At 44.5% G+C, this 18560-nt stretch overlaps 1 protein-coding gene across 2 annotated transcripts in view; it reads left to right on the top strand.

Annotated features, from left to right (window-relative positions):
* The first annotated feature begins 962 nt into the window (after positions 1 to 962).
* Positions 963 to 18560, top strand: part of SGPP2 (sphingosine-1-phosphate phosphatase 2) — a 147335-nt gene continuing 129737 nt past the window's right edge. For both annotated transcript variants that reach the window (XM_065927634.1, XM_065927633.1), the window contains exon 1: positions 963 to 1232. In XM_065927634.1, coding sequence (XP_065783706.1) covers positions 1014 to 1232 — 219 coding nt within the window. In that variant the 5' untranslated portion in view covers positions 963 to 1013. The remainder of the gene's footprint in view (positions 1233 to 18560) is intronic.

Raw genomic sequence — 18560 nt, 5'->3', positions numbered from 1 at the left:
GCAGGCTGGTCAGCTGGGCCTAATTTGACTGTTGCCTTTCTCTGTGAGGAAGTGTAGTGTCCCTAGACGATTCAGGAAGGAGGAGGCAAAACCAAGGTCGGCAGGCAGGATGTTTTCTTTGCTCTTCTGCTGAGATATCTAAAGCCCGCGCTGGTGCAGGAAGAAGTCAACTCCTCCTCCAGATCCTTCAACACCTTGTTCTCTTTGGGTCTCCAGTGTCTAAAGGCAGAGTGGGGGGGAAAAAAAGTCGGGGGGAGGGGCAAGCACCATCTTTCTTAATACGGAACACCAAGAAAGAAAGAATCGGTGTTCCTCTCCAAGTATCTAGGTGTTCCCCAGTTGTCATATCACAAGGGCAAGGGCGGGGACGCGGAGGATGACTCGAATCCGCTTGAAACCCACTCGGTTGGTTCTTGAGCAATGTCGCAGAAGTTTGGGGCTGTGGGGAGACGCGACATCACGTAGAGTTTGGCAAGAACTCAAAAAATGTTCTCTAGCGGGGCTCGCGCTCCCTGCCGGAAGTGGGCAAAGGCAGAGACCACAGGCTGGATGCGGGGAGTCGGGGGGATGGAAAATCTGACCTCCCTTTGAGCTCAACAGTGAACAGGAAGGTCCCTAAGCGATCGGCCGGTGCGCGCCAAGTGGACTCGGGCAGATCCACACGTGCGCGGCCGCTCCCCATTAGGCGGCACTTACGCACCAGCCGACAGGGGTGGGGACACCTGTACCTTTTCGCCCAGTTCCGAGCCTGCCGGACGCCAGAGATCACCCGAGTCCGCCCGGGCCCGCCGGAAGGACAGGAGCGCGGACGTGCCCTGCGCAAGGTGGAGGCGAACACCTGGGCGTCCGCGCGCGGGGGGCGGGCGCTAGGACCCGAGCGGCGCACCTGTTGGCTGGCGCCCCGGGCCCCGCCCGCCCGCCAGCCACCCCGAGCGCCCGGCCCCGCGCGGGCGAGGGCGGGAGGGAAGGCGCGAGCAGAGGGCAGCGGGCGGCGGCGGCGCTCCCGGAGCACCATGGCCGAGCTGCTCTGGAGCCTGCAGGATTCCCAGCTCGTCGCCCGCTTCCAGCGCCGCTGCGGGCTCTTCCCCGCGCCGGATGAAGGCCCCAGCGAGAACGGCGCGGGCCCCGCGGACGGCGAGGCGCGGGCGCCGGCGCTCGGGCATCTCCCCGCCGCCAAAGGCAAGGGCGCCGGGGAGCCGGCCAATGGGCTGCGGAGACTGGCGGCCCCGCAGGTAACCGCGGGCCAGGTGTTCGCGGGGTGGGGGAGGTGAAGGGGGCAGATCGCTCTGCAGCCTGCGGACTGGTAGGTCCAGCCGACCCCGCGACGCGGCGAGGGGCTTGCGGCGATCCTTGCCGAGCCGAGAGGGCCGCGTCCCCGGCGGTGACCCGGCTGTCCGCGCGGTGGGTCCCACCTCTAGGATGACACCCTCTAACGCGGCCAGGTGACAACCAGAGCCTGTTAAGACTTCAGATGCACCCTGAGCTAAAGCTATTTAGAGTTTTTTTTTTTTTTTAGTCTATTTAGAGCTTTTCTGCCGTCCTAAGTATATGTTCATGTATATTCTTCCAAATGTATGAGAGTTACATAATTGAAAAGAGGAGCGGATATGTCATTGTCATTTTCGCGAGAGGCCTCGCTGGGGAGAAATTCCAACTCCCCCCTCCCTTATTCTGAGTTTCCGCGCCATCCCCCTTTGTTTGATCCACACTAAGCTGGTGCAGTAGGACTCCGCTTGCTCCTCACCGTCCTTCACCGCCGGTTCTCCAGAGAGAATTTCGGGTTTAAATACTGCTGCTGGAGAGATTTACCAACCCCGCCGCCTGCCAACAGTGCTGTTGTCCAGACAGCGCGCTTCGCCCCTTCCCTCCCCTAGAGTCTTCGGGTCCCGCCGGCCTGGTGGGTCTCTTTTTAGCTGACACCAGTGACTCTGAACAGATGCTGCCAGGAGGGAGGCTCACCGCGCTGTCCTTCAGGCGTGCACCATGTGGTTATACAATCCACTGCGGCTTTGGGAAGCCAGCGCATCGTCGCAGTGCACAAGGACTCCAGGCGGGAGAGACGAGACAGGCTGCAGATGCCAACGTGCCAGGGCGCAGGGCTGCCCTCTGGGAGGGAGGACTCCCAGCAGCAGTGAGACACCTTGGGCCCGGATTGCGTCTGTGCCCTTCCCCCAGGGAAGGTGGAAAGTGTGACGGAGGAAAAGGGAAACAATGTATTACGACTCTTTGATGGGGGTGGTGGTCTTGGTGGCGGAGGAGGAAACCAGGTATTTTTTCTTCCTAGAAGTTTTGATGATAGGAAGGTGGCTTGTATTTATGTGTAGATTTCTAGATCTAATAGTAATTGAGGAATTATGAAGAACCTGGCTTTCAGGGGGAATGGAATACTCTGGGCATTAAATGGTAGGATTTAGTTAGAGGGTGGGGGTGAGCGGTGGGTTCCACTCCAGAGAAATCATCCTCCATGATATTTTCTTTTCTCCTTTTGTGTTTCCTTCTCCATCCCAGAGGACACCCAGAAACTTTTAGAGACGTTTGAGAGCCCCTGCCCCTTTCCTCTTGCTATCTCTTTAAAATGGTACAGAGAGGAGGAATTAAGAACCTGTCTCATTCCTGAAATGCTGTCTGGCATTTTCTGGGGACACAGTTTATATCCACAGGTAGATGTATGGGCTGCTCCCTGTTGCTCGCTGCTCTAGCTTCTACTGTTTCCTTAGTCCAGGGAGCTGAAGAAGAGCACAGTTTTCCACTAGTATTTCTCAGACTCTTTCAAACATTACCCTTAGTCATATAACTTCCAGATCTGGGAAGGGAGCCTCCTGCCCTTTAAAAGCAAGAGGAGCCGGTTTCCTTGTAGAAAGGTGTTATCTTGCTCCTTTCAGTGAAGGATATGAAAGGATCATCCCCTTTCTTTCCTTTTTTAAAACAATTTTTTTATTGGAGTAAAATTGCTTTACAATGTTGTGTTCGTTTCTGCTGTACTGCAAAGTGAATCAGCTGTATGTATACTTAGATCTCCAATCCCCTTTCATCCTACACAGGACCCCACTCACTATAGATCATGTAAGAGGGTTAAAAATTCATGATCAATCCCCACATGCAATGGGCAAAAAATGAGAGCACTTGATAAATAATGGGATAATGTTTTTAAAGGTGGGTTGGTATCAAGTGACTTGGGAAGATTCATAGTTTGCAAGTACAGGTGGAGTTCCCAAAGCAAGATGATTGCATACTTGCCCCAGATAATTGATCGGACCTTAAAGGGACAGCGGACAAAACGTCTCTCCAATTAGCTACTCTTCCCCTTGGCCTCTGCCTGGCTTGTGACTTGTCAATTGCCTCTCCATCCTTTGAGTAAACTCCCACTCATCCTTCAGTTTCAAAGGTCAGTCCTCAGGAGACACTTTCACTCACTCTCCGATCTCCCTCCTCTCTTTATATATTCTCTTTGCTTCTTGCCAGTTTTCATCACAGCCTTTATCACGTTGTATAAGCGTACCACTTTGTGGCTATCTGACTTTTGCTAACCTCTTCCAGGGGATGATAAGCTCTAAGAATGCAGGAAACTTGTCTACAGTGCTCATTATTTGCTCCTCATGGCCTGGTGCCTGGGAGCTCAGTGAATTTTATAAATAAGTGAGTGCAGATTGCAATATAAAGTTGCCCTTTAAAAGCTAATCAAGCAGGTTTTTTTTTTTTTTTTTTTTTTTTTGCAGAGAAGTATCTTCTTGCTGCTTGGGCATTCAGTGAACCAAATGGTAGGGTTTCCCCCTCCCATCCAACACTCTTCACTCGCTATATCATGACAAGTGAAGTGAAGTGAAATTGCTCAGTCGTGTGCGACTCTTTGTGACCCCATGGACTGTAGCCTACCAGACTCCTCCCTCCATGGGATTCTCCAGGCAAGAATGCTGGAGTAGGTTGCCATTTCCTTCTCCAGGGGATCTTCCCAACTCAGAGATTGAACCTGGGGCTCCTGCATTGCAGGCAGACGCTTTAACCTCTGAGCCACCAGGGAAGCCCTATATCATGACAGAGTGTTTGACATTCAAGATAAGAAACTGAAGATTTTTAAAAACCGAAGTGTAAATATTGAAAATCAGAATTTTCCACATATTTAGAAGTGAGGCCGCACCAGGGTATTGATTTAAGATATATCAGACAACAGAGAAGTTGTTTTCTTCCCTGAATGGCTTTGTTGCTGTTTAGTTGCTATGTTGTATCTGACCTTTTGTGACCCCATGGACTATATGGAGCCTTCTAGGTTCCTCTGTCCATGGGATTTCCTAGGCAAGAATACTGCAGTGGCTTGCCATTCCCACCTCCAGGGAATCTTCCCAATCTAGGGATCGAACCTGCAGCTGGCTGATTCTTTACCCCTGAGCCATCTAGGAAGCCCCAGAGTGACTTCAGATAGTAACTAGTCTAATTTTTTCTTTCCTTCCGTATTTTCTGTATTTCTTGTAGTGCTTATAAAGCAGGAAGAAGTAGGAAAATGACTGAAGAACGGCTTCCTTTACACATTCTTGTAACACCACACACTGCTAGCTTAAAGATTAACTACATCATTTACAAACCAGGCTGGGCTGAACTTGCACAAAGCTATCATGATGTAAATTAGACTGGACCTCATAGATTTCCCAGTAGGCCTACATGTCACAGACAGAAAAAGTTTGAGTCCTAAAGAGTTAAATGCTTTGTTGAGGACTTTCCTGATATTACACAGTCAGATCCCTGACTTATGTTTAAACTTCTTTCTACATGTGCACCTTCCAGGGAAAACAGCTCGAGGCTTTATTCTGTCTGCCTCATGGAGGAGCTGTGAGGTGTTGGGACTGTTCTCGGGCAGGGTAGAGACTTAATGGAAAGAAGAGCTATTGCTCTTGGTTTGTAAAGGTAACTGGTTTGCAAGGGTAACCAGAGGAGGACATTCTTGGAAGTCACCAGGAGCACAAGGCAGGGGTCTTTGGACCCAGCTAAGTGGGGGACAAAGGCCTGGACAGAATCGTGTTTGTTTATTCTGGAGTAAAGCCAACCTTGAATACAATGGTATTTTGATTTCTGTTCTCTTTGCTTGCTCAATACAGTTGCATCAAGTTAGATTTTGTAGTGCCTTTCCCATTTACATTAGACTTTAGTTAATGTTTCCAAATTGCACTGTGCTCAATAAATACTATTTGATAAGTGGGTTATTTTTAGAAGTCTTTACACTCCGCATTTTCCTCTTAAAACTTTTAGGGTCCTCCAAGACTGTCAATCTATAAAACCCCACCCTTAATTTTATTGGCTTGTTAAAGTGCAAAGCACCAGGGTCTAGCTCTGTGCCGATGTCATTTTGAACTTCTCTAGGCCTCTGTTGTCCCATCCTCAAAATGAGTCGAGTGGAATAGAACTTTGGATTTCCAATTATGGCTAACCATTATAGTCAGTTAGAGAAGCTTTACAAGCAAACAGGGATTTCCCTGGTGGTTGAGCAGCTGAGACTCCGTATTGCCAATGCAGGGTGTCCAAGTTTGATCTCTGATCAGGGAACTAGATCCCACATGCCTCAACAAAGACCTGGTGCAGTTAAATAAAAAATTAAAAAAACAAACAAGCAAAAAGCCAATGTCTGGGATCCGGGTCAGAAGTAGGGCCCCAGTGCATGCGTGCTCAGTTGCTAAGTCCTGTCCGACTCTTTGTGACTCCATAGACTGTGGCCCACCAGGCTCTGTGCATGGGATTTCCCAGACAGGAATACTGGAGTGGGTTACCATTTCCTACTTCAGGGAATCTTCCTGGACCAAGGATCGAACCTGTGTCTCCTGTGTCTTGTACATCGGCAGGCAGATTCTTTACCACTGAGCCACCTGTGAAGCCCGGGGCCCCAGAGAAGCTGGCAAACAGAAGTAGGAAGCTCCAAATTCTCTTTTCCTGGGACCCACCTTCCTTAGTGTGTTTAGGACAAGGGTAGTGATATCTGGAAGCAGCAGTCATGGTGTCTATTGACATTTTGACTTGATTATATCTAAACTGTCCAACAATCAGCCTTCAAGCCTTAATTATCTTTAGCCGGATGCTCAGATTGGAAATGGCAAAATAAGCCTCTGTGAAAAGGTACATTTGATCATTTTTTCCCTAGTTGCAGATATGGTTCAGATGCAAAAATATGGGGGAAAATACAAAGAAAAAGTTAAAGCCATGTCCATTTTACCACTGCTCAAAGATAATCACCTGGTAAATGTTCAACCTGAATTTTAATGGCTATATATTGCTCCATAGCATGGATGTACTATAATTTAGTCGACCTCTTGATAAGCTTTTAGTTTCTTTCTAGTTTTGCTTTAAAACTATTTTTGTTGTAAAGTAATTAGCCTTCAATTAATAAAAATAAGTGAAAAAAATAAAAATAAAAAGAACAGCACAACAGCAACAAAAAAAATATTTTTGTGTGTGTAGCCTGTAGACTCCTCTGTCCCTAGGATTCTCCAGGCAAGAATACTGGTGTGGTTGCCATTCCCTTCTCCAGAGGATCTTCCCCACCCAGGGATTGAACCACGTCTCCTGCAGCTTCTGCATTACAGGCAGATTCTTTACTGCTGTGCCACCGGGGAAGCCCCACATATCTTGACAGTCTTGTTTTTATTTATTTTTAAAAATATTTATTATTTATTTGGTTGAATCGAGTCTTAGTTGCTACACACAGGCTCTTTCACTGTGGCATATGGGTTCAGTTGCTCTGAAGCATGTGGGGTCTTAGTTCCCCAACCAGTAATCAAACCCACACACGTTCCCTGCATTGCAAGGCAGATTCTTTACCAGTGGACCACCAGGGAAGTCTCGATAGTCTTGTTTTAAATTGAGATATAACTGACATGACTTATTGGTTTCAAGTATGCAACATGATTCAATATTCATATATATTGTGATATGATCACCACAGTAGGTCTAGGTAACATCCATCTCCGTACAGAGTTACAGTTCTTTTTCTTGTGATCAGGACTTTTTGAGCAGCTTTCAAATATACAATACAGTATTAACTGTCGTTATCATGTTGTTCACTACATCTTCATGACTTATTTATTTTTTAACTGGATGTTTGTATCTTTTGCCTATCTTCATCTGTTTTGCTCATTGCTGTCCTCCACCCCCCACCTCTGCGTGCATGTGTGTGCATGCTCAGTCGTGTCCGACTCTGTGACCCTGTGGACAGTAACCTGCCAGGCACCCCTGTCCGTGGGATTCTCCAGGCAAGAATACTGGAATGGGTAGCCATTTCCTTTCCAGGGGATCTTCCCAACCCTGGGATCGAACCCACATCTCCTGTATCTCCTTGCACTGGCAGGCAGATTCTGTACCACGGAGCCACGTGGGAAGCCCCACCCCGACTCTGGCAACCATCTACTTGTTGTCTGTATTTGTGAGTTGTTTGTTGTTGTTTTTGTTGTTTAGATTCCACATATAAGTGAGATCTATTTATCTCATTATTTATCTGACTTATTTCACTTAGCATAATGCCCTCAAGGCTTCCCAGGTTTCCTTTGCCATGCGGAAGCCTTTTAATTTAATGTAGTCCAACTTGTTTCTCTTTGCTTTTGTTGCCTCCGCTTTGGGTGTCAAATCCAAAAAACCATTGCCAAGACTGATGTCAGCCTTTGATTGCTTTCTTTTTTTTTTTTTTTTTTGATTGCTTTCTTAATTTAAATTTCTAGTCTTGTAATTGCTGGGTAGAAATATGTATTTATTATGACTTTCAATAAGTATTACCAACTTGTCCTTCAGAAAGGGTGGAGGGATACACAGCTATGAGTGCAGCTTTTCCTACACCCTCCCCAGTCTTAGATATTAACATTCTCTTTACTCTTTGGAGAAAATAGGCCATCTCTGCTTCTGTCTCATCCTCGCTTCCTTGATTTCCAGCTAACATTTATTGATCAGCTACTGTGTTTCTAGGACAGTTCTCAGCCTTAAAGGTAAGGTACAACATAAAGGAGATTTAGTTCCTGCCCTGGGAAAGTCACCAAGAAAATGATGCAATGCAGCAAATGCTAGAATACAAGGAGAAATAAGTGGTCAGGGAGACAAGAGCAGGAGTCATGGTGATCCCTATTGGAGGACCCATGGTGTCTTGAATCCAGGCTTAAAGAGCAGTAGGTAGCAAATAGTTGAAAATATGAGAGTCTGTTTTCCTTACATGGAAATCTCATGTAATAAAACATAAAGACACGTTAGTATTATTTTTGGTGAGTAGTGATAAGTTCAACTTGGCATAGTAAGAGTTCCAGCAGGAGACAGATGGTCTACTGATAAGGAGTCACTGAAACTCTTAAAAGTGGTTACGTGGCAACTTTTATGTTATGTATGGTAGTGGTGGTTTAGTCACTCAGTAGGTCCAATTCTTTACCCCACCTTGGACTGTAGCCTGCCAGGCTCCCCTGTCCATGGAATTTTCCAGGCAAGGATACTGGAATGGGTTGCCATTTCCTTCTGTAGGGGAACTTCCTGACCCTCAGATCAAACCTGGGTCTTCTGCATTGCAAGCGGATTTTTTTTTTTTTTTTACCAACTGAGCCACCATATTTTACTGCAAGTTACAAAAAAAAGAAAAGGAAGGAAGGAAAGGAGAAAGAAAGGAAACTTAGGCTCTCCTCCAGGGGAGAAAGCATAACTTCCCTCTCCTTAAGTGTGGGCTGCACATAGCGACTTCCTTCTGAAGAGTACACTATGGAAAGAGGGAGGGGGAATAAGAGTTATTTTACGGTGTAAAAGCCTGACGATGCCACCTCAGCCAGATGATCAGGCTGATGTCAACGGTGATGAGTCATGTTGAAGCATGTGCTCTTGGTGTGCACTGAAATGATAATCTCTTGATCCATGTAGAAAATGGCACTTCACCTCTGTGACCTTCTTCCCCCAAACTCTCATTCTAATCATGAGAAAGACATCAGACGAATCCCAGTTGAGGGACATTCTACAAAACACCTGTCCTCTTCAACACTGTCAAGGGCATCAATCATAAGGGAAGTCTGAGAAACAGTCACAGGACCTTGGAACAGAACAACAAAAAAGGAAAAAGCATTCAGTAAAAACTAAGGATGTCTGAGTAAAATATGCGTCTTAGTTAAAAATAGCACATTAGTATTTTAACCAATGTATCATACTGGTAAGATGTTTAAAGATGGGGAAACAGGCTGTGGGGACTTCCCTGAAGGTTTAGGGGCTAAGACTCCACGTTCCCAATGCCCGGGTTCCATCCCTGGTCAGGGAACTAGAGGCCACATACCACAAGTAAGAAGTTCACACACAACAACTAAAGATCCTGCATGCTGCAACTAAGACGTGGCCCAGCAAAATGAATACATATTAAAAAGAAAAAACAGGCTGCAGAGTATATGGGAAGAATGTAGAATATGTGGGAACTTTTAAAGGGGGAATGACTGAGCAGTTGAAGAAGTTCAAAGATGGGATCCTTTACAAAGCTGTAGGAAGAGTTGGGAAAAATGAGCATGGGAGGATGAAGTGTCCTGAAACAGGCAACTTTAGCCTAAAAATGTGAGAGGAGAGGATGGCATTCTGATATCCCCAGACCCAAGGAGAGCTTAGCATCAGAGAGGGTCCTGACCGGAATGAGCCCTTTCGTGGAGAAACAGCCACAACCAGGCAGGAGCTGAAAGGGAAACTCATCTCCAACTTCTCTGCATGCCTTCTCTTATTCCACCAGTTGCCTCTCTCCCTCCAAATACAGTCAGAAGCCAGGGAGCCTGGGCTGATGCAATTCAAGAAGTTCAGTCCTGCTCTGGAGAAACATGGAGAGTGGATCTGAAAGGATGAATGAAGAGTATCCAGTTGTGTAAAGAAGTTGGTGTTAGATTGGCTGGAGTGTTAGGCTAGAGCCAGAGTTGAAGTGTGGTTTCCTGCAGAATTTGGGCTTCATCCTACAGACAGGGAATAGCAAATCAATTTCATCCTATGTGCCAAATCAGAGTTTTCAACTCAGACTTGGTGTTGAGAAAGGTTCTTGGGGCATCACTGTGCTTCATGAGAAAGAGTGTGAGGTTGAATGGTGATGCCTGTGTGGGGTACTGAGGGACCTAGTGCTGAAGCGTTTAAGATATGATGTCATCCCTTATATGCAGACTCTAAAAGGAAAGGATACAAATGAACTTATTTATGAAACAGGAAAAGACTCACAAACTTACAGAATGAACTTATGGTTGCCAGGGGATAAGAATGGGAGAAGAGATAGTTAAGGGAGCTTGGGATTGACTTGTACATAGTGGTGTATTTAAAATGAGTCACCAACAATGTCCCACTGTATAGCCCAGGGCATTCTGTGGATGGGAGGGGATTTTAGGGGAGATTGCTCATTTGCTCAGTCGTGTCCTACTCTTTGTGACCCCATGTCTGTAGCTCACCAGGCTCCTCTTTCCATGGGATTTTTCAGGCAGGAATACTGGAGTGAGTTGCCATTTCCTTCTCTACGGGATCTTCCAGACCCAGGGATCCAATACACGTCTCTTGCATCTCTTGTACTGGCAGGCAGATTCTTTACCATTGCACCACCTGGGAAGTCCTAAGCAGGGGGGAAAATGGATATAAGGATACATATGACTGAATCCCTTTGCTGTATACTTGAAATTATCACAACATTGTTAGCTTTGTATACATATTTTTAAAAAAAAGAAATGGTGATATTATAATCAAACAGCAGCAAACATGGGACTAACATAAAATCAAGCCTTAGTATCTGTTTTGGGTCTTTGGTGATATTTTGAGTGTCTCCTGCACCTAAAAATGCCTTAGAAGGAAAGACCACAAATAGTTTAAGATGCAGGTTGCCATGTTTTGAATCATGGGACCCCATCATCACGGCTGAAAGCTGATTGGATCAACGATCAGCCCTTAAGTCAAAGGCAGCCTCTTTAGGCTGGTCAGTATTTCATGATGTAGCCGCACATGGAAACTTCTCCTAATTGGGATACTGCATCATGGAGGGTGACTAAGGGAACCAGTTTAGTGCTCCCTTAGGGAGTCTGAATGGAAGACCCAGAGGTAGGGACATGAATGGTAGAGTGGTGATGGACTTCAGAAAGAGGAGGTCGTAAGCAAAGGCCTCGTGACAGAGAAAGCAGTAGGAAGGCAGAGAGTCCGCAGCAATGGGTGGTAAAAGCAGCAGGAAAAACTCCCAAGTGGAGAAACGGCAAGAGTCTTGAGGGGTAGACCCCACTTCTGAGTGGGGAGGTGCTAGAGGACTGCTGACTTTCAGGATAGAGGGGCTTAGGGTGAGGCCGACATGGTCTGTGTCCTTATTGTTGTTCAGTTGTTCAGTCGCGTCCAGCTCTTTGCGACCCCATGGATTGTAACACGCCAGGCTTCCCTGTCCTTCACTATTTCCTGGAGCTTGCTCAAACTCATGTCCATTGAGTCGGTGATGCCATCCAACCATCTCATCCTCTATTGTCCCCTTCTCCTCTTGCCTTCAATCTTTCCCAGCATCAGGGTCTTTTCCAGTGGTCCGGCTCTTCACATTAGGTGGCCATAGTGTTGGAGCTTCAGCCTTAGCATCCTCCAATGGATATTCAGGATTGATATCCTTTAGGATTGACAGATTTGATCTCCTTGCAGTCCAAAGGACTCTCCAGAGTCTTCTCCAACACCACAGTTCAAAAGCATCAATTCTTTGGCACTCAACCTTATTTATTGTCCAACTCTCACATCCATACATGATGGGAAAAAACCATAGCTTTGTCTAGATGGACCTTTATTGGTAAAGTGATGTCTCTGCTTTTTAATACGCTGTCTAGGCTTGTCATAGCTTTTCTTCCAAGGAGCAAGCATCTTTTAATCTCATGGCTACAGTCACTATCTGCAGTGATTTTGGAGCCCAAGAACTTCTGAGGATTTATTGTAACTCACTGGAGGGGACCTGAGTGGGTCTCCACTTGCAGCCAGAACATGCTGGTCTCTAGTGCTCTGAAGACTTGCACATAATCACAATTAAATCATTAGTTCCAGCATTTTTTTGTGAAGTTGGAACTGGGGGTAGGGAGGAGAGGGGAGAAGGGGCCAGGTTTCTCTTCCTCACCTATATATCCTCAGGCTAACATGCGCCTGGAACCTGTTAATCTGTCAACAGGTACCTGGCACTCCCTGTTGAACGAAGCATGTATATGCTGAGCGCAACCTTTTCTTTCTTGGCAGAATTGTGATTCTACTGTCAGAACTGGGGTCATTTGGTCCCTGACCACTCTACCTGACTGTTCTCCTTTAAGCTTAATGGTGTTTTCAAGTATTAGCACCTTCCTTTTTATCCAGGAAACTGATGAAGGATTTTGATTAATGAATAATTTTTTTTTTTTTAATTGGTTTGCTTTCTTCTGTTGGACACTGTGAAGGGAGTTCGGGTTTCGCTAGAAGTTGATGATGGTGAAACACCTGTCAGCTTTAAAAATGTGATTAGGTAACTGTTTTAGGAAGGCTGTTGATAGCAAGTCTAATCTAATTTTAACTTTTGACTTATAATTAAGATGTTGAAACTTCCCGATTTTAAAAGTACTTTTGCTTCAGTGGGTACAGTTAATGATTAAATCTTCTGTTGTCCTGATAAGAATTATGTCTCGAGCAACAGCGTTCTTCTTGCATTTTATTTGGTACACAGTTTTCCTGGACGAAAATAATACTGTCACCGTTTCCTGGCAACATATCTGGAAGGCTCCTATATATGTTGGAAAGCTATGGAAATACTAAAATTGGGGCATTCACTGGTTGTTATAATCTGGCTTGCCTGGTGAGATATTTTCTGCATATTAAGGAAATGAAAAAGTGAAAGTGTTAGTCACTCAGTTGTGTCCGACTGTTTGCAACCCCATGGACTGTAGCCCGCCAGACTCCTCCTCTGTCCATGGAATTCTCCAGGTAAGAATACTGGAGTGTGGAGCCATTCCCTCCTCCAGGACATCTTCCCGATCCAGGGATCAAACCTGGGTCTCCTGCACAGCAGGCAGATTCTTTACTGTCTGAACCACTCTTAAGAAAATGAGATCCTGAAAAATCCAGGCAAGACTGTGATTCACATGTTTTCCCCCTAGATTCTGGCTTGAAGCAGTGCAGGCTAATTAGCAAAGTGTTTGAAAACAAAGAAAGAATCCTTGGGCGTGCACCACGGTGGCTGCCAGTAGGAAAGGGGTGAGCCACCTGAGATCTGGAGAGCTGGGCTAGGAATTTGGGGAATGGGGAGTACTGGTTTCTTTGAACCATTTAGAAATACTGCCTCTAGTCCTTCAAATGCTAACTGGCAGTTTTATACCTCTTTGTTTAATAGAACAAAGTGAAACAAAACAAAACACCGATTCATTCTTGCTTTTTTGTTAATGCTGTGTATTTAGCAATCATGCTGCAGGAGAAACTTGATCTCTGGCTATGTTTTGATTTTTCCAGGTGGCAAAAACTTTGTTCTCACAGCATTTTATGGGAAACAACTCATCAAAGCAGGGACTGAGTAGGGGCAGGAGTTGATGATCACACAAAGAGGGCTTCTGAGGGTAAAGTGTTGGCAGCTGAAAAAGGGTGTCAGTCTCTCAATTGTGTCCCACTCCTTGAGACCCCATGGACTGTGACCTGCCAGGCTCCTCTATCCATGGAATTCTCTAGGAAAGAATACTGGAGTGGGTGGCCATTCCCTTCTCCAGGGGATCTTCCTAACCCAGGGATCAAACCTGGGTCTCCTGCATTGCAGGCAGATTCATTACCCTCTGAGTCACCAGGGCAGCTGAGAGGCCAGGGCTTAATTGGTGGGGAAAGGGCATAGGTGAACTTTTTTTTTTTTGCAGTTAAAAAAAAAAACAATCCTGTCTTGATAGGTGACTTAAAAGGTGGCTGTGGAGTAGAACTTCAAAGATTTTGTTAAAAGCTGATAGGTGAAAGGAAGCTCTATTAGAAGTTGGTTTTTTCCTTTCTGAATCTTGATCTTCTGATTTTTTTCAACCAGGAAACTATTAGATACTTTGAAATTAATGTTTATGCTTTTCCACTATTAAAGGAATGAATGTTTGTGTTAGAAATAGTGGAAGACACCAAAAAGTATAACAAAGAAAACAAAATCCTGTCATAATTCTGCAGCCCAGAGAAAAATATTAGCGTTTTAAAGTAGTACTTCCCTTTATCTCTGGAAAACATAGAATATTTATGTTATCAACATCCTGTGAAGGTATAATACTGAGGTCAATTTCTGTCACTCATATCATGAGTGTTTCCCCAGATCACTGGATACTCTATATGATTTAATAGTTGTATTATAGTTTATCAGATGATTGTTAACTTAGATTTTTTTAAAGCATTTTCTTAACTATGCATATTGATTGTTTTATTGTTTATCTTTGTACTTCAACTGGAGTTTAAATATTTAATTGTTTCTGGAGAATTGGAAGAAAAGCTTATTTCAGAGCTCTTCACACTAACTGCCAAATTGCTTTTTGGAAAATGTGTCTCAGTTATTGTTCTGAACAGCAATCCAAGACTGCTAGTCTATTGTCAGCATTTATTATCTTCTTTTGCATTTTCTTTTTCTTTATTATAATATACTGTGTGCATGCTCAGTTGTGTGACTCTTTGGGACCCCATGGAGTGTAGCCTGCCAAGCTCCTATGTCCACGGGATTTCCCAGGCAAGAATACTGGAGTGAATTGCCATGTCTTACTCCAAGGGAACTTCCAGATCCAGGGATTGAACCTAGGTCTCCTGCATCTCCTTCATTGGCAGGCAAATTCTTTACCCCTGAACCACCTGGGAAGCCCTTATTAAATATAACTTCAGTATAAGTGCAGTATAACTTAAGTATAATAAATGTAAATATGACTATATGTCTAGATTCCAGTAACTATTAGCCAGATGAAAATACAGAGCAACTCCAGAACCTCAAAAAGCTCCCTTGGAATTCCCTGGTGGTCCAGTGCCTGAGACTCTGAGCTCCCAATGCAAGGGGCCTGGATTTGATTCCTGATCAGGGAACTAGATCCTACATGCCGCAACTAAGATCCAGCACGGCCAAGTAGATAGATATTTTTTAAAAAAATACCACCCCCAGATAACCGCTGATTTCCCCCATCACCAAAATATTGTTTCACCTCCTCCTGAACTTCATATAAATGAATCATATAAGCTGTACATTTTTCATGCCCATTGGCACGCATTGCAGGAACATAAAACAGTGTGTTTATACGTTCTACTGTCTATGGACACTTATGAATAAAGGACAGTATCAAGTATTATCTTTAAAGCATTTTAAAGTTTTATTTTGAAATAAAACTTTTAAAAGTTTGTAAAAATAGTACAAAACATTCCTATGTACTCTTGACCAATATTCTCCTAATGTTAACATCATGTATAACCACAATACAATTATCAAAATGAGGAAATAGTATGTAATCTATGAACCTTATTCAATTTTCATGAATTGCTCTACTAATCTCCTTTTGCTATTCTAGGATCTAACACAAAGACAAAAATTGCATTTAATTGGTATGCCTGTTTAGTTCAACCTGGAAGTTCTTCAGTCTGCCTTTTCTGACCTTGACTGTTGAAGGGTCCAAGCCAGATATTTTGTACAGTATTCCTCAACCTGGGTTTGTCTGATGTTTTCTCATGATTCCATTCAGGTTCTATAATTTTAGCTGGAATGCCACAAGCAAGATACTATTGGATGCACATAATGTGGATTTGTTCTATTCTTAGTAATTTTAACTTCACACATCTTTTAAGGTGCTTCAGAGATGTCATCCATAAATGTTTTTCTCTTTGTAATTAATAAGTATCTTATAGGGCCCTATTCTGAGACATTATAAATATCTTGTTTTTCTGTATATTTTCATCTAATTTTGTCATCCATTTAAAAAAGTAATCTGCCAAACTGATAGCAGGTGAAAGCATCTCATTATTTTGGTTTTGTATTTCTTTTTGTCTCTACTGAGGTTGAGTAATTTTCTTTTGTTTAGCAGATACTTGTATTATTTTCTTGAATGGTCTGGTCATATATTGTATCTACTTTTCCACTGTGATTTTAATGATTTCCTTACTGAGTTTTGATGGTCTCCTCAGTGTATCCATTGTGCATTAAGATCTTCCATTGTACATCAGCTAACATAATCTCACAACTAATGGGATTTCTAACTTTTCCTTGTAAAAAGAAAATATTTGGAGCCTGAGAGAGTGAAGGATGATGGGGGTTGGGACTGATAGCTCGCTTCCAGACCCCCGAGGGTTTAGATAAGTTGTGCCTGGACCCTGGTCCTTCTGCCTGCTCCTTCCCGGTCAGGTCCGTCATTCACAGCCTGTGACGTGTTTGTGATACTTCAGTGGCCTTGGGCAGGGCCTGAAGATTCTGGAAGAGTTAAAGCATATATCCTCTGGCTACTCTGAGCCAAGAGGCAATGTGTGCATAGAGGATGTTCCCCTCATTTTATGATATTATGACCGCGAAGCGGGGAACTGAATCTGTTCTGTTGTGCAGAGGGTGGCAGACAATTCCACAGTCCTCCCTGCCTTGGGTCTCCCTCTTCTGCATGCTTCCTTGGGGAGGCTTCAGGAGGGCAGTCTTGCCGCGGTCATTTACAGCACACATATCCTCAAACAGAAAGAATGGAATGAATATTCCCAATATTAATTTAGTAGTCTATTCTGGCATAACGATTACTTTTGGAGAAGCAGGACTAACATCTGTTGATCACTCAATTTTGCCTCCATCTCAACCCTCTGACCAGTTCGGTTCGGTTGCTCAGTCATGTCTGACTCTTTACAACCCCATGGACTGCAGCATGCCAGGCTTCCCTGTCCAACTCCCGGAGCTTGCTCAAACTCATATCCGTTGAGTCCGTGATGCCATCCAACCATCTCATTCTCTGTCGTCCCTTTCTCCTCCTGCCTTCAATCTTTCCCAGCATCAGGGTCTTTCATATTTCATTGTCTAAAAATCTCGATCCTGAAGGACTTACCAGATATTTCCCAACATGTTGGGTTATAAATAGTCTAACCCTGATATCTTCATGCTTACCACCCAGTACCATTGTGAGGATAGAAAAGGGACTTCCCACACTCATTCTGAGTACTTTACAATAGAAACAGGTATGCCTGCATAGATTATGGAGCCCACATGTCATAAATGAAGCCCATAAACGTGATACCCTCTCTTACCTCCCCTCTTCTCCCTCTGCCTCACCTGACCCTCGACCCTCAGCCTAAGTGACTCACCAGATAAATAATCTGTGATGGGAAAATGTTACTTTTGAAGAGAAACATTTAATGTTTAAAAGTTAGTGCTAAACATACATTTAGGGCTTCCCTGGTGGCTCAACGGTAAAGAATCTGCCTGCCAATATAGGAGATGTGGGTTCCTTCCCTGGATTGGGAAGATCCCCTGGAGGAGGAAATGGCAACCCACTCCAGTGTTCATGCCTGGGAAATCCCATGGACAGATGAGCCTACAGTCTACGGAGTTGCAAAGAGTCGGACATGATTTAACAACTAAACACCAACAAACATAAATTTACCATGCAACCCATAATTGCACTCCTAGACATTTTTCCCAGAGGTAGGAGAACCTATGCATACAAGAATCTGCACACACACACACACACACACACACACAAAAGAATCTGCGCATGATTGTTCATAGCAGCTTTATTTATAACAACCCCCAAACTGGGAACAACCAAAATGTCCCTCAGCAAACTGTGGTACGTCCATACCATGGAACACGACTCAGCTGTTAAAGAGAGTGAGCGATTGATATACCCAACAACTTGGATGGATCCCAAGGGCATTATGCTAAGTAAAAGTGCCGATCTCAGAAGGTCACATATTGCATGATCCCGTTTATCCTTCTGAAATGACATAAGTATAAGGATGGAAAACAGATTAATGATTGCCAGGGATTAAGAACAGAGGGGCATGACTATAAAAGGGTTGTAACAAGGGATATCTTTGTGGTGATGGAAAAACTTATAACTTGATGATAGTAGTGGTTAGTGAGTGTACATGTGTGCTAAATTGTCATGACTCTACACACCGCACCAATGTTGGATTCCTGGTTTTGTTTTTTTTAAAAGAGGAGCATTTTCTAGAGTACATTTTACTCGTGAGATCCACATACTTTCTTGACTCCAGACAGAAATATTAATAATTAACTAGCCTCTCCAAATAGATTCCTGGTTTTGATATGTAATCATGTGAGATGTAACTATGTGGAATGCAACCTCTGGGAGGAAATGCATGAAGGCTACACAGGACCTTGCTTACTACCTTTGCTATTGCTTGTGAATCTACAGTTTAAAAATCAATACTGCCTTGTAAAAATGGGTCCCGAACACCCATCACAACTCTAATAGCAGGCACTCCGCACACACACACTTCCCAGGTGGCTCAGTGGTAAAGAATCCGTCTGCCAGACAGGAGATGCAGGAGACCTGAGTTCGATCCCTGGGTGGGGAAGATCCCTTGGAGAAGGAAATGGCAGCCCATTCCAGTATTCTTGCCTGGGAAGTCTCATGGATAGAGTAGCCTGGCAGGCTACAGTGCATGGGGTCTCAAAG

This window comes from Muntiacus reevesi, chromosome 3, assembly GCF_963930625.1.
Source record: "Muntiacus reevesi chromosome 3, mMunRee1.1, whole genome shotgun sequence".
Taxonomy (NCBI): domain Eukaryota; kingdom Metazoa; phylum Chordata; class Mammalia; order Artiodactyla; family Cervidae; genus Muntiacus; species Muntiacus reevesi.
The sequence above is the reverse complement of the archived record's forward strand: the minus strand, read 5'-3'. Positions and strand labels throughout refer to the sequence as shown.